The 12,500-nt window shown below is 38.7% G+C and overlaps 2 protein-coding genes across 2 annotated transcripts in view; one reads left to right on the top strand and one right to left on the bottom strand.

Moving 5' to 3' along the window:
* LOC137973460 (ribosome production factor 1-like) overlaps positions 1 to 8,837 on the bottom strand; it is a 9,077-nt gene extending 240 nt beyond the window's left edge. The window contains exons 1-8 of the mRNA XM_068820283.1: positions 8,665 to 8,837; positions 7,616 to 7,696; positions 7,418 to 7,513; positions 5,716 to 5,869; positions 4,876 to 4,958; positions 1,958 to 2,136; positions 1,184 to 1,310; positions 1 to 105 (exon numbers count right to left, since the gene is read on the bottom strand). The exon at positions 1 to 105 is cut by the window's left edge and continues 240 nt beyond it. Coding sequence (XP_068676384.1) covers positions 64 to 105; positions 1,184 to 1,310; positions 1,958 to 2,136; positions 4,876 to 4,958; positions 5,716 to 5,869; positions 7,418 to 7,513; positions 7,616 to 7,696; positions 8,665 to 8,820 — 918 coding nt within the window. The 5' untranslated portion in view covers positions 8,821 to 8,837 and the 3' untranslated portion in view covers positions 1 to 63. The remainder of the gene's footprint in view (positions 106 to 1,183; positions 1,311 to 1,957; positions 2,137 to 4,875; positions 4,959 to 5,715; positions 5,870 to 7,417; positions 7,514 to 7,615; positions 7,697 to 8,664) is intronic.
* A 278-nt stretch (positions 8,838 to 9,115) lies between these two features.
* Positions 9,116 to 12,500, top strand: part of LOC137973459 (aldo-keto reductase family 1 member A1-like) — an 8,649-nt gene continuing 5,264 nt past the window's right edge. Inside the window, exons 1-2 of the mRNA XM_068820282.1 lie at positions 9,116 to 9,445; positions 11,623 to 11,893. Coding sequence (XP_068676383.1) covers positions 9,242 to 9,445; positions 11,623 to 11,893 — 475 coding nt within the window. The 5' untranslated portion in view covers positions 9,116 to 9,241. The remainder of the gene's footprint in view (positions 9,446 to 11,622; positions 11,894 to 12,500) is intronic.

Here is a 12,500-nt window from a genome sequence, read left to right as displayed (position 1 = left end):
AATGTTTCCTGGATGCGCCACGGATTTTAAGAGACAATCTTTGTCGAGTATTCAATGCACACATTAAAGAAAGAACTTCTTGCGACTTGTGTCCATTTCTTTCCTCTGCAAATAAATCCAAAAAACTATTTATAAATGAATAACAAATGCAAACATTGCGTGAACTATTTGAATTGTATTTTTGCCTTATCTTTAGCAAAGGGCTTGTTGCTGTACCCTGTTATCTGCATAACCTCAAAAGAAAAAAAAGAAAAAAAAAAAAAAAAAAAAAGAAAAAGAAAAAGCCTCAGATTCAAAAGTTGGCTCGACACAAGATTTCGACATCCAAAGGGTTAAAGGTGTCTATGTCGAGTAGTGACTTGGCAAAAGACATAGTGGACTTGACGATAGCATTTTTTACATTTTAAGCAGCCATATAACGGTAATGGTAATGGCTCACCCACCCAACCCACGCATGCATGTATGCGAAAGGAGGATAGACCACAAAACCACAGTTCAAATATATTTTAATTCTTGGATGCAGCGTGGCCAAGTCTATAAAGCACTGTTGCCTCGAGATCCAGAAATACCGTTTTTAAGACCCGTTTTGGCGAATCGCTGAAATTGTTCGTGGTATTAAACTCCCTGAGCTGGCTCAACTTCTGGGCTACGCGTGTAAATAGCCAACTAGCTTGGCTCCAGCCAGTTGTGATTCTTTAAATTTGTTCTCTTCTGTTGTAAGATTAATATGTTTCATTGGCTCTGAAAGCCAATTAAGTAGTTATTTCATTACCCCTATGCCTGGGCCGGTTCAAGACTGCTCTTTCCTTTCAGGGAAAACCGTTCCACAAAATTGTACAACCAGAGACGAGTTCTTCCACGTTGAATCCAGAAACGTCGCTTTTTTTTTTACTTTGCCGGAGCGCACATGCACCAGCAGCCGCGAACATTAAAAAGACATCATCGCTTCTCGATTGTGCCGATTAAAGGAGAGAAAAATGCATGAAAACTCAAAAAGCGTTGCACTACGTACAAGATTCGCCATTTTGAATCGAGAAATGCACATTTCACGCCAACATAGTAACCGTATTCAAGTCCTTTACACAACAGATGAACCTTCGTTTGGTAAGACGGCGGACCTTTCCTTTCAGTTAAATCTTGTTACACGTGGATTCACTGCATCGCAATTCCACTGTAAACTCACCTTGTGTATCCATTCGTACTCCCCAAACTTCGAGTCAAAAGTTCCTCGTTGTAAAGAACGAAGCTTCAGAGTGAATCTGGGACCCAATTCTTGCAGGCCTGTTTTCTTATGATTCTTGAAAATATATCTGTAACGACAACAACAATCCGTCCCCAAAGAGAATAAAACGTAAAAAGATAAAGAGATTTCAAGTCATGAGCCACGAAAAGTATTTACTTATTTAAAATGTTCATAGGGGCTACAGTAGTTTTAAACCCATTAAGCCCGAATGTCAAAATGCTTATTCTCTCAACTGTTCTCTGTAATTGTAAATTTGTTTCGAACGGGAAAGCAAGAAGAGTCTATTCACAAACAAGGAAATGATTTTCTGTCGTTCTCCTAGTCTATGTTTGATAAGGCAGTTAGTCTTGTGAGGAGAAATTAGATGCTAGTAAACTCTAACGCCCCAATGTAAAAATGCATATTCTCTCAACGACTCTCTCTAAACTTCGTATGGAGAATCTGTTTACAAATCAGGAAATTTCATCTCACGTGACCATACACCTTATTCCAAAATGGCCGCCTATGTAGTATTCTTTTGTTTACTTGCAAATTAGCTCTTGTTGCCTCGTTCTAAATTGAAAAGAGCATTTACCCCTGAACGAGGCATCACAAGAATACTAATTAAAAATAGTGGCCATTTTGGAACAAGGTGTATTAGTGTCATTTTCATGAACTAAAAATAGAATTAACTGACGCTAGTCACTCTTAAAGGTCCAAAACGGAAAAGGTTACCTGTGCTGTCTGAAGAAAATAAAATCTCTTTGATTATGGAAAGTGACACACTGTCTTCCTTGAAACTGCGGGTCGTGAGGGAAGAGTGAAGCCAATAGACGAGCGACGGAACGACCGAGACGAGTACCGAAGTTGTTCAAGATCAACTCTGGCCTGTGGTTTGTGGTGCGACCATGATTCTGCGATAGAACAGACAACTTTGTATAGGTTATCACATTTGGTATAAATAAGGACTTATTTTTCAAACTAACACATTTACTTTGTTCTTACTTTTAGGGCGTTAGAAATCGATAATTTCGATACTCGATAAAATCGATCGTAATCGATATTTTTAGATAATAATTAATCGATTAAAATCGAAAATCAATAAAAATTGATAGCAGGGTTTTTTGTGATTATCGATTTTGATCGATTTTGTCGATTTTGGTAATTACGGTTCGATTTCAATCGATTTCCATCGATTTATATCGATTTAATGGCCAGGAACGGGAGAGGCTTTACGGCAAGACAAAACCCTTACTTAAGTCTGAGTTGACCTGCTCTCTCGGCCGAGTAAACCAATATAATCGATAATCTGCACCTAAATCTTGGGGTTGCCTCTCTCTTATACCAGTCAAATCTTGTGATATTTATCGATTATTTTAGCTAATCGATGAACAATTACCGAATATTATCGAATAATATCGAGTAATCGATTAGTTTCCGATGATGGATTTCGATCGATTTTTAACGCCGTGTTATTTATGCCAAAATACATGAGAAATCGTGTGAGTACTTAAAAACGAATAGTACATTAAGTGCTCCTCGCATCGAACTGGACAATTTAGGCCATTTTCCTATCACAGACATCCGTAAAATTCAAGTAGCTTCAAAGGGATTGGAACTCATGACCTCCTCAATGCCAGTACAATGCTCCCAGTTAGACACAGGTAAACTTGTTGCGCTCATTTCTTCCTGTGAAAGGATTTGATGAATGGAATAAATGTGCTTGTTGCAAATCATTTTGTTCCTTAGGTTTTAAAATTTGCAACCAAACTACCAGTAGGTCTTTTAGTTTTAACATACAATCCTGGACAAAAGTGTTGGGAAAGTAGCGTCACCTTTGAGATAGCACCCCCCCCCCCCCCCTTCCTTATCAATGTTGGATTTTGCACCAAACAAAATGGTGAGTTGTCTTCCACCACTGAATAGGGGGGGGGGGGGGGGGGCACAAGAGCATGCTCTTTCCCAAATACGTAGTTCAGCCAGAAGTTAGAATAATCGAATTAGGTGTGAAGTGAAGTGATGTGCGCATTACCTTCCCAACAACTTTTGACCAGGATTGTAGATTAAGTTGTTTCAACCATGCCAAGGTCTTGAAAGTTGTTTCAACCTAGGTCAATTTGGAGCAGGTACAAAACACAGGTCACAGGTCATTGTTTTACCAATACAAGCAAGTATCCTCAACATTCACTGAAGCTAACCTTGGGCCTAAACAAAAGTTTTTAGGCCTAATGTTACATGTAGCCTTTGTAAAATGGTTAGGGTTGTTTCTGTATCGCTAAAACAACGACGCACAGCCTGTGTTTTGTATAGTACTTTCTCCAAATTGACCTAGGTCGAAACAAATTGACCTAGTTTGGTTGCAAATTAACCTAATGAACAAAATGTCCTGCAACATTATACAACATACATGGATATTTGAAGTGCAAGCCATAGATGAAAGATAGAGGTGTTCCCTGCACCTAACTGGACAACTTAAACAATTAACAAATTGTTTAAATTGACAGTGCAAGTTCTAATTTTCTACAGTGTATGAAGTTCATTCAACTGTTGAAACAAATTACGACGCTTGTCAAATTCAAACTTCATTCAAAAGTCATTCAAATGTACATTTGGAAGCGTGTGCCAAGTTCATTTGCAATTTGCACCCATGGTATGTACTACATGAGAACTGCACTCTTTTTAGCCACTCAGAACTGAGTAATTCTGTCACGTGTATTACTAATACAATATAGAGGCTTTATGCGTCCCATGGGGCAAAAAGGACTGATGATGATGATCATTACTAATATAACTTTGAAGGGAAAATAGCCAGGGGCAGTGTCAGGGAGCTTGAGGAAATGTAAAAATTAAGAGAAATACCTTAAACAGAAAGACGAACTATAAAAGGCGTGGTGTCTTAGGTACACGTACATGGAAATGATTTATCAATCAAACCAGGACACAACAGAGCTCCTTGATAATATGTGCAAGAAAAAAGTCTGTTATACATGTACGTCATAAAATGTTATCTGTTGTTCTTTTTTTTAATCTCGAGTCCCTTTTTCTCACGCTAGAAATATCTTTTAGGGCTTCTGTCTCAGTGTTCCTGTTTGTTGATCAACATCTTGGGTAATTAATCAGTCATGCTTGAATGAATTCGAAAACAAGCAGTGCGTGAAGCGGCCCTTTTGTAGCGCCTCTTCATGTTTAAAAAGAAGAAACTTGCATAACAAGGCAGACCCGAAAAAAAAAAAAAAGAAGAAGAAGAAGAATGAGAATGCCTCTCACCTCAACAAATGTTTCCACCTGAATTAATATTCGCCACAATTTTGTCTCAAACATAGCGCTTTGTTGTTTTTGTAACCTTCTTTAATGGAAACTCATTTTTTTGTATGCTTTGGAAGATGTGAAAGCAAGCCATTATGTTGATCTGTGACATACAGAGCAATGGAGGAGGATGGGTTCAATACCCAGTCCCACTTTACTTTGTGACATCAATCCGGCATTCAGAATACCTCAACAGGTATTGAACCCATTCATTTCATTGCTCCAGTCACAGAATGATGAAATTACTGCTAGTCAGAGACTTTAAAGTAAAAAGTTCTGCAAAGAAAATAATTAAGTTTGTACTAAAAATTAATGAAAGTTGAGATGACAGAGATGTTAAGTTGTACCTTAATTTCCTTGCCAAGTTTAACACTGGTTAACTTGAAGTGCGCTGTTGGTCCATTGGGCAAGTGAGTAATGACTATTCCATCTGACATCAAACTGTTAAGGGAAAGCAATACACTCGTATATGGAACTAATAATCATGTTATGGTTCAATTGTTACATTTGGTTAAAAAATTTCCAAACTGCAATACTCCCCGAAAGTATTTATACATTTGCTGCAACCTGCATTCTCACCTCAGTAGGAGCATGGCATGCTAAAATCTCCTCAAGGTTTTGCCTACATTGTATATTTGCCACAGAAAGCAATGTTGTGGTAAACGGCAAGACATGGATGAGCTGCAGGCCTCACTCAGTAACTGCCACATCTCTTCCATTTTTCTTTTGCTTCCGATATTCATTACCATCATGATATTAGACAAAGAAAACTCAACATTGGACTGGTTTGAAAATTTGTAAACCAAGAAAAATTAGAACCACAATAGATCATGGATGATCTCAAAGCACAGCACCACGGCTACTATGTAATTAGATGAGTGATGATTTTGATGGGGAAGGAATACCACAGCCATGTTGAGAGAGCAACTATAACTGACAGCCCTCATACAATCACAGACTGACTGAGAGGTACATGAAGGAGGTGCAGATGATGACTGCTACACCCAGGGCTGGATCTACATGTACATGTAGGCAAAGAGTGCAGGGTGCACCCCTTCCTGAGAAAAATCCTCGTCCGCCCCTGTACTCCACCCAGTGACATCCAAGGTGTCGTAATCAAAACCTCTGTGGACATGCATGCCAGGGGGAAAAGAACAATTATTTTAAGCAGTATTAATAAAAGATACTTGGTAATTTTCTGTCTTCATTGACAACCACCATTGCTGTAAATCCTTTCTCTTTGGCCTGGGGAATGATTTTCTTCAAGTCTAAGCCTTTACGAAGTCGGACTTCTGAGTTGGGAATTATTTTCTGGAGTTCTTTCATGAACTGGACTGTTTTCTGAGGGTACAATAAATAAAAAAATGCTTATAACATTGTACCTACAGTAGCAGACAGATATTATTTTAGTAAATTAGATTTTGAATCAACAGAAATGTTTTAAACTGAAGCACTGTCCTAAGGCAATATTAAGCATGTTACAGATAAAATCAAACGTTTTGACCTCCTCACAACACTTTTGTCTCTTGTCAAAACAAAATAACAAATTATGCAATATCTGCAATGTGTATCAATATAAAATATTATTCATTATATCAGTTTGAAGCCTCCTACTTTTTGAGCGTGTGTGTTCCTGTGCAAACTAATGCATTATTTTGAAACTGACTAAATAAATCATTGTACATGTGTAAGTACATGTACGTCGGCTGTTGAATGGATAAAAAAGTATGACCATCGCTGACAAAATCAACCTGAATTTAGTCATTATTATAATCAATATATGCGGCCAAATAGAAAATCTACCTCTTCAAAACACACGCTCAGCGGGCCGCAAAAGACTGACAGCGGGCTGCTAATGCATTATCAGCCCTACAGCTGATTGGTTCTTGCTTCATCATCCGATGGATTTTAACCAATTAGAGTAAGCCTAGTGTTGACGAGGGAAAACCATTCATTTGCGAAACTCCCGTTTTGAACTGCAGTTTTTTCAGTCGTCGAATCGTCGCCGAGCAAAAAATTGAAGTGATGGCTTGTATTATTAAAACTCGCATTCTTGATATCATTTGGCCTTGTCTATTGATAACAATGATAATGACATGACTTTTTTCTGGAATATTGTTTATTTTAGCCCTTGTAGTGTCATTTGCGGTGCTCGGGCTGCAAATGACACTACGCGGGCGCAAATAAACAATATTCCCTCAAAAAGTCATGTTATTCCCTTATTGTCATTATGGGAACAACAAAGGCTCTTGAAGTCAGCCAGAAATTTACAAATGCTTGACTGTGGTAAAGCCAGCCAGTGCCATACATGTACAAATCAGGGCTTTCAATAACTTTTGCAGTAGTGACTGTGGTAATCAATGTAAGCAGCAGTCACTCTTATCTTTTACAATGGTTTGAGTGAAAATCAAGGCAGAGTAGCCGGCTGTGAGAGACAAATTTCTGACAAACAGACGGCGGTATACAGCCGGTGACCGCCTTCTGATAAAACCTATGACAATGTACACTGTACGTGTATACATCCTTTTATGATTTTGCTTCATTTAACAAAAACCGATGGGAGGAACAGCCAGACGGCAGCCAACTTACAGCAACTACAATAAGAAGAGCTGGCTCCTTACAGTTAGTAAGAGTTCATTGTACATGTTAATAGCTTAACTCACACAAAAAAAAAAAACAAACTGCCTGCGCTTGCAGTGAAACACTTTGCCATAATTGAATAACGAAGGGCAGCACTCAGCAGATGGCATCATCAACATTTAATACTTCAATGGTTGACACAGACTCATTGGGTGTCCTGAACACTTGAAATACTTTGGTCACCATACATGCAGACATCCACAAAAATAATAATAATTAAAATATATTTGGGAGCAAAAGCACGCTTACCACTTTCGATCTGTCACTAGAGGTGATGAGGACTTTTGGTGTGACTTCACGTCTAAAGTATGCTGCAAATTCATCAGCTTCTTCATCAATCAATACCTAGCATTATTGGTAAACAACATTAAGTCCTAATTCATTAATAGCCACAAAGGTAGTAATTGTATCAATCAATGTTTTCTGGAATAAAGATAACTGGCTTACCTCTTCGTCATGTACCTCTACAACTGTTTCATCAAAGACACGAGTGTTTTCTAAAGTTTTAGGTACTTGCTTTGGTGGAGGCTGCAAAGAAGTACAGAATGATAAACATATCAAAAAAATCAATATTAGTCCTTACAACATACCAATGGTGCTTAAGACCAGGAAGGAAGAAAGTCACCTAACGTAGGTCTTCCCTTAAAGCGGGACAGGACACTAAGCAATTTAGAGGACCTTACAAACCTGGTGCTGGAGAGGAATGAAAGAAGGATGACGATCCCATAGCTCCAAATTACTGTAACGCTGGCTTACACATAATAACCAGTGACCCCTGCATTACACCCAATGGCCCCATCCCCTTTTATTCTCTCTAAAAACAAAAGCCGGGAATGAAGTAAGACCTTTTAATGTCCATCTTCATGTTTCAGAGTTTCAAATTACAATTTTTCCCCTTTGCCACAGGAAATTATGGGCAACCCTAAAACCTGGAATCCGGAATCACAGTACAATACAGAGAGTAAACACTATCCTGAACATTCATAAAAGCTAACCTTAGGCCTAATTAGGCCTAAACAAACGTTTTTAGGCCTAATTAGGCCTAAGGTTAGCTTTTAAGAATGTTTAGGATAGTGTTTACTCTCTGTATTGTACTGTGATTCCGGATTCCGGATTCCGGGTTTTAGGGTTGCCCGGAAATTATTGATATATTACACTAAACACTATGTTTGTTTTTTAATACCAATTGACTACTTGCAGAATCAACTAGCTCTGTTACAGTCATTATTATTAAAGTACCTGTCAGATGAGTGTTTAGAACAACAACAGCACGGCCATATTCACAACAGCCTGTATCGTTATTAATAGAGAACCTTTGGGGCTTGGTGGCTGGTGTCAAGCCATTAACGACCTTCCGAGCCACACAGACTATAAGTATTCTATAACTACAGCCCCTTGACGCTAAATTGCAGGCGCGAATTTCTCTTTGATAAGAGAATCGACAGCCACGTGTATTTATAGGATTGCCCTGTATTTAATCAAATCAAAGCATGTACCTCTTCTTGATCCTGAGTCTCCTCCCGTTTTCTTTTGAGTTTCCTTTGCCTCTTTTCTTTTGCCTTTCTTATTTTCTCTTTCTTGTATAAAGCGTTGCGTTTAACCTTGTTTTTAATCTCAGAAATCTCTGCTGTCCTAGTTTTCTCAGTCGCCATCTTTATTAGTTCCAGTCCTCCGCGCGCGCCTTCTCTCTTGGCAAGATCACCGAGGTGTGGGTAAGGAATAATTTCTTAGTTTGCGACGATGACTGTTTTGTGAGACAGCTTTTGAAGGTAGCGTGAGATTTCCATTTTAAAGAATATTTTATCGATTACTTTTTTCTCATGAAAGTTTTCTTAGGGCAATTTATATCCCTTGATTGTTTCTTGTATGCCTCTCACCCCTCCCTCCCACCCCTCAATAACACTATTATGTTCTTCTATTGTGTTCTTCTGAGGGGAGGGGAGGAATAATCACATCACCAGTTAGATCATCTTGCAAAATTTTCGGCTGCATGCAGTTTGCATTGCCTTTGGTTAGTTTTTCGAAGATAGTTTTTTGTAGACAAAGAGTTTTATTTTTGCCTTTTAACAACAAATGGAGGCTTTTCAGACTCTTAAGTTGAACAACGGAAGATCGATTCCGTCTCTTGGACTGGGCACTTGGAAAAGCAAGCCAGGACAGGTCGGCGAAGCTGTGAAAGCAGCCATTCAAGCAGGCTACAGACATATCGATTGCGCGGCGATTTATGGCAACGAAAAGGAAATTGGAGAAGCTTTTAAGTCTTGCATAGGAACTACGGTAAAAACTCAACACTTTTAATGTGGTAGGAAGCAAATGAGTTAGAGTTCGCTGTTGACTTTAACTGAAGTACTCTCCTGTTTTTTGTGAAATCGCAGCTTAGTTGGTCGGCGTCCACAGATCCCGACGTCCCAGATTATCATACTAATTTAATGCCTTGACCCATATTTTAATGGTTCTGTTAGGTAGCTTAATTTCCAGGGAGAGATTCCAGTGTTATGCCTCTTGTATAATACATACACTAGAATTCTATGCAACCCACTTTGGCAGCTGATGAGAAATATATTATTGGATCACATTATAACACGTGCAAATTGCGAAGTTGATCAAGAGTAGGAGCTAATTTTTTTTTTTTTTAATCCTGGGGCAGGGGGAAGTTGTTGTCTAATGCCTAGAGGTGTAAATTTCGGATTTTGGTTTCTCTTAAAGTGTTCTGGGCAAAACTCCATCGTATTGTAGCCATGAAGGTCTCCTTGAGAGGTTCACGCGAAGAAATGTAAAAATATATATGTTTTGAATATGGTCACCTTTAGGACTCAAACAAAGCCTGAGCCACACCCAGATTGGTCTCCTTTAGGGGTTTAATTCAAAATTTTCCTCAAGAATCCCTGCCCCTTCATAATATCAAAGTCCCCCTCCCATGCAATTGAAGTCTTAATTTATCCTGAATTTCTTTAAGAATCGAAAATCCTTCCAGGACGACTAGTGACCAAAAATATCCTCCTTCTTAAACTCTGAAGACTCATCTCCGGGCATTCAGATATCTCTTGTAAAATTTTGCTTGTCTTGCTTGGTTGTAGCAAACGAACTGTGGTTATAGACATAACGAGATCGCATGTTGTAAAACTTTTTATGAACTTGATGTTTCCATATGCTCCAACATACATCTTCAGAAGTAACAGTTACCTAAAGTACGCAAGTTGAAATGGCCAAAGAATAAGAGTGTCTGCGATTTGGTTGTAGCAATCCTTGAACCAGAGTGTTTATTTGTGATCACTGCCATGTCAGTTATTAAAAACAATGGATCCTTTACATGTATAGTTGTATATGGCTAAATGCAATTTAGGCTAGTTAACTTTGAGACTGACTGTGGGTCAGTAGTTTCCTGTTCGGACATAGACCACTTTCATAAATGGCGACCACTAATTTACATTCTTTTATATTTATGTTAATTAGACCTACTGCCCTCGTTTTAAAACAAATATTATTTTGAAATTTACTCGTCGTAGCGAGGTTAGTAGGGCTCATTAACATTGAAACAAAAGAATATTTTATTTGGCCGCCATTATGAAAGAGGTCTATTGGGGTTAGCTGCAGGGCCTTCACAGGGGCATACAAGTCTATATTCTTGCCTGTTGCCTTGGAACGTTTGTAGCATAGTAACCAGGCATTAATAATAATAATAATAATAATAATAATAATAATAGTCTTATATTATACAGACACAAAAACATCACTGAACAACAGACAACACTTTTAAAACGTTTAGTCCTTATTCTTGGTATAATGAAAGAGTGACCCCTATTTCTTAAACTCTATAATCCATTGCCTTCTCGGGAACATGTGATGAAGTGGATTGTTGGGAGACTTACTTTGCTTCCAAAGCTGGCGATCCTTTTCAGATAAAATATTCAAATATCCTAATTTAAAAGTTCTATTTAAAAGTTTATCAATGTGGCTAAGATATTAATTTTGCATTAGATCATTTGCAAAGATAGAAAACTGGACACCAGAAGCAGCATTTTTCAAATGTTCCCGCAGATCAACATCCCCGATTTTTAGGGACAATTTTTGGAAAAAAGGGTACAGCTATCTGCGTGTGTTCAATTTTGTAAAGCAAACTTGAAAGACATTTGACATGCATTGTAGACAACAATGGGAGGAGAGATTTCTTGGCATTGGGTTGACATCTTGTTCAGCTTCACCACCATAATAAATTGTCATTGCCCATACATTGTAGCCTAAGGCAGCTGTAATTATAGCATGTCACCCGTTTCCCCTAATTCCTTTCAACAACGCACTTTTCTAGCAGCATTGATTATTGACCACCCAGTCTAAGCTGCTACATGTACATATGTTTGTTCAGTATCCTTGTTTCAACACTTTTTGTCACAGATTGTAGCTGTAGTCAAGCTAATAATTATTAATGTCCATTATATCTCCCCCACATAATGTAGGTTAACAGAGAGGATCTGTTTATCACATCTAAACTCTGGAACACCAAACACAACCCCAAAGATGTCTATGCTGCTGCAAAGCAAACACTTGATGATTTAGGTCTTGCATATCTGGATCTGTATCTAATCCACTGGCCAATTGCATTCAAAGATGGTGATGAGCGTTTCCCCAAAGATGAACAAGGAAATATGATTTATGCATACCATCATCCAAGCGACACCTGGGAAGCCATTGAGAAGCTTGTTGATGAGGGTCTTGTCAGAGCAATTGGTAATACATGTAATTTAAAATAATGTTTGAAGATTGTCACATGATGGTTTAGACTCATCATGATTTGTTCAGTGTGCTAAGTTGTCGGGGAATTCCTGGGTTGTAGTGTAAGGGAAGATTATGATTTTTTTTTTTCTGGTAAGCCCTGAACTCTCTTTTCCACTGTCTGAAGTGCCAAGTTGCTTGATTATAATGGCTGGAAAACCCTTGGTTGTCTTGTCTAATTAATTTTATTCTGGATCAGCACTGGCCTTTATTTAAACAACCCTGCAGACCCAAAGACTGGAATCCTGCCATACACCATGTAGTATCATGATTATAATTATGGTCACCCTGAGGCTTTTTCTTGAGAATTTGTGCATACAAGATTAGTTAGTGGCATCCTTGTCTAAAAGAGGCGATTGTTAGCGCTGGGGATTTTGGCAGGATCTTGTATGACTGTGTAGCCCGATCCTGGAGTGGCAATCTCTGTTGCAGGTGGCGCAGATGTGCCTTGTGGAATCCCGCGCAGAGGCTGTGTGTTCTTTCCTCGCCGCTGTCTTGCATGTAGCCTGGACTCTAGTGTTCGCTTCCGCCTTGGATACCCGCTTTGACACTTTGCCGAAGA

The sequence above is a fragment of the Montipora foliosa genome, chromosome 10, assembly GCF_036669935.1.
Source record: "Montipora foliosa isolate CH-2021 chromosome 10, ASM3666993v2, whole genome shotgun sequence".
Lineage (NCBI taxonomy): Eukaryota > Metazoa > Cnidaria > Anthozoa > Scleractinia > Acroporidae > Montipora > Montipora foliosa.
Note: the sequence above shows the minus strand (reverse complement) of the source record. Positions and strands in the feature narration are given on the sequence as shown.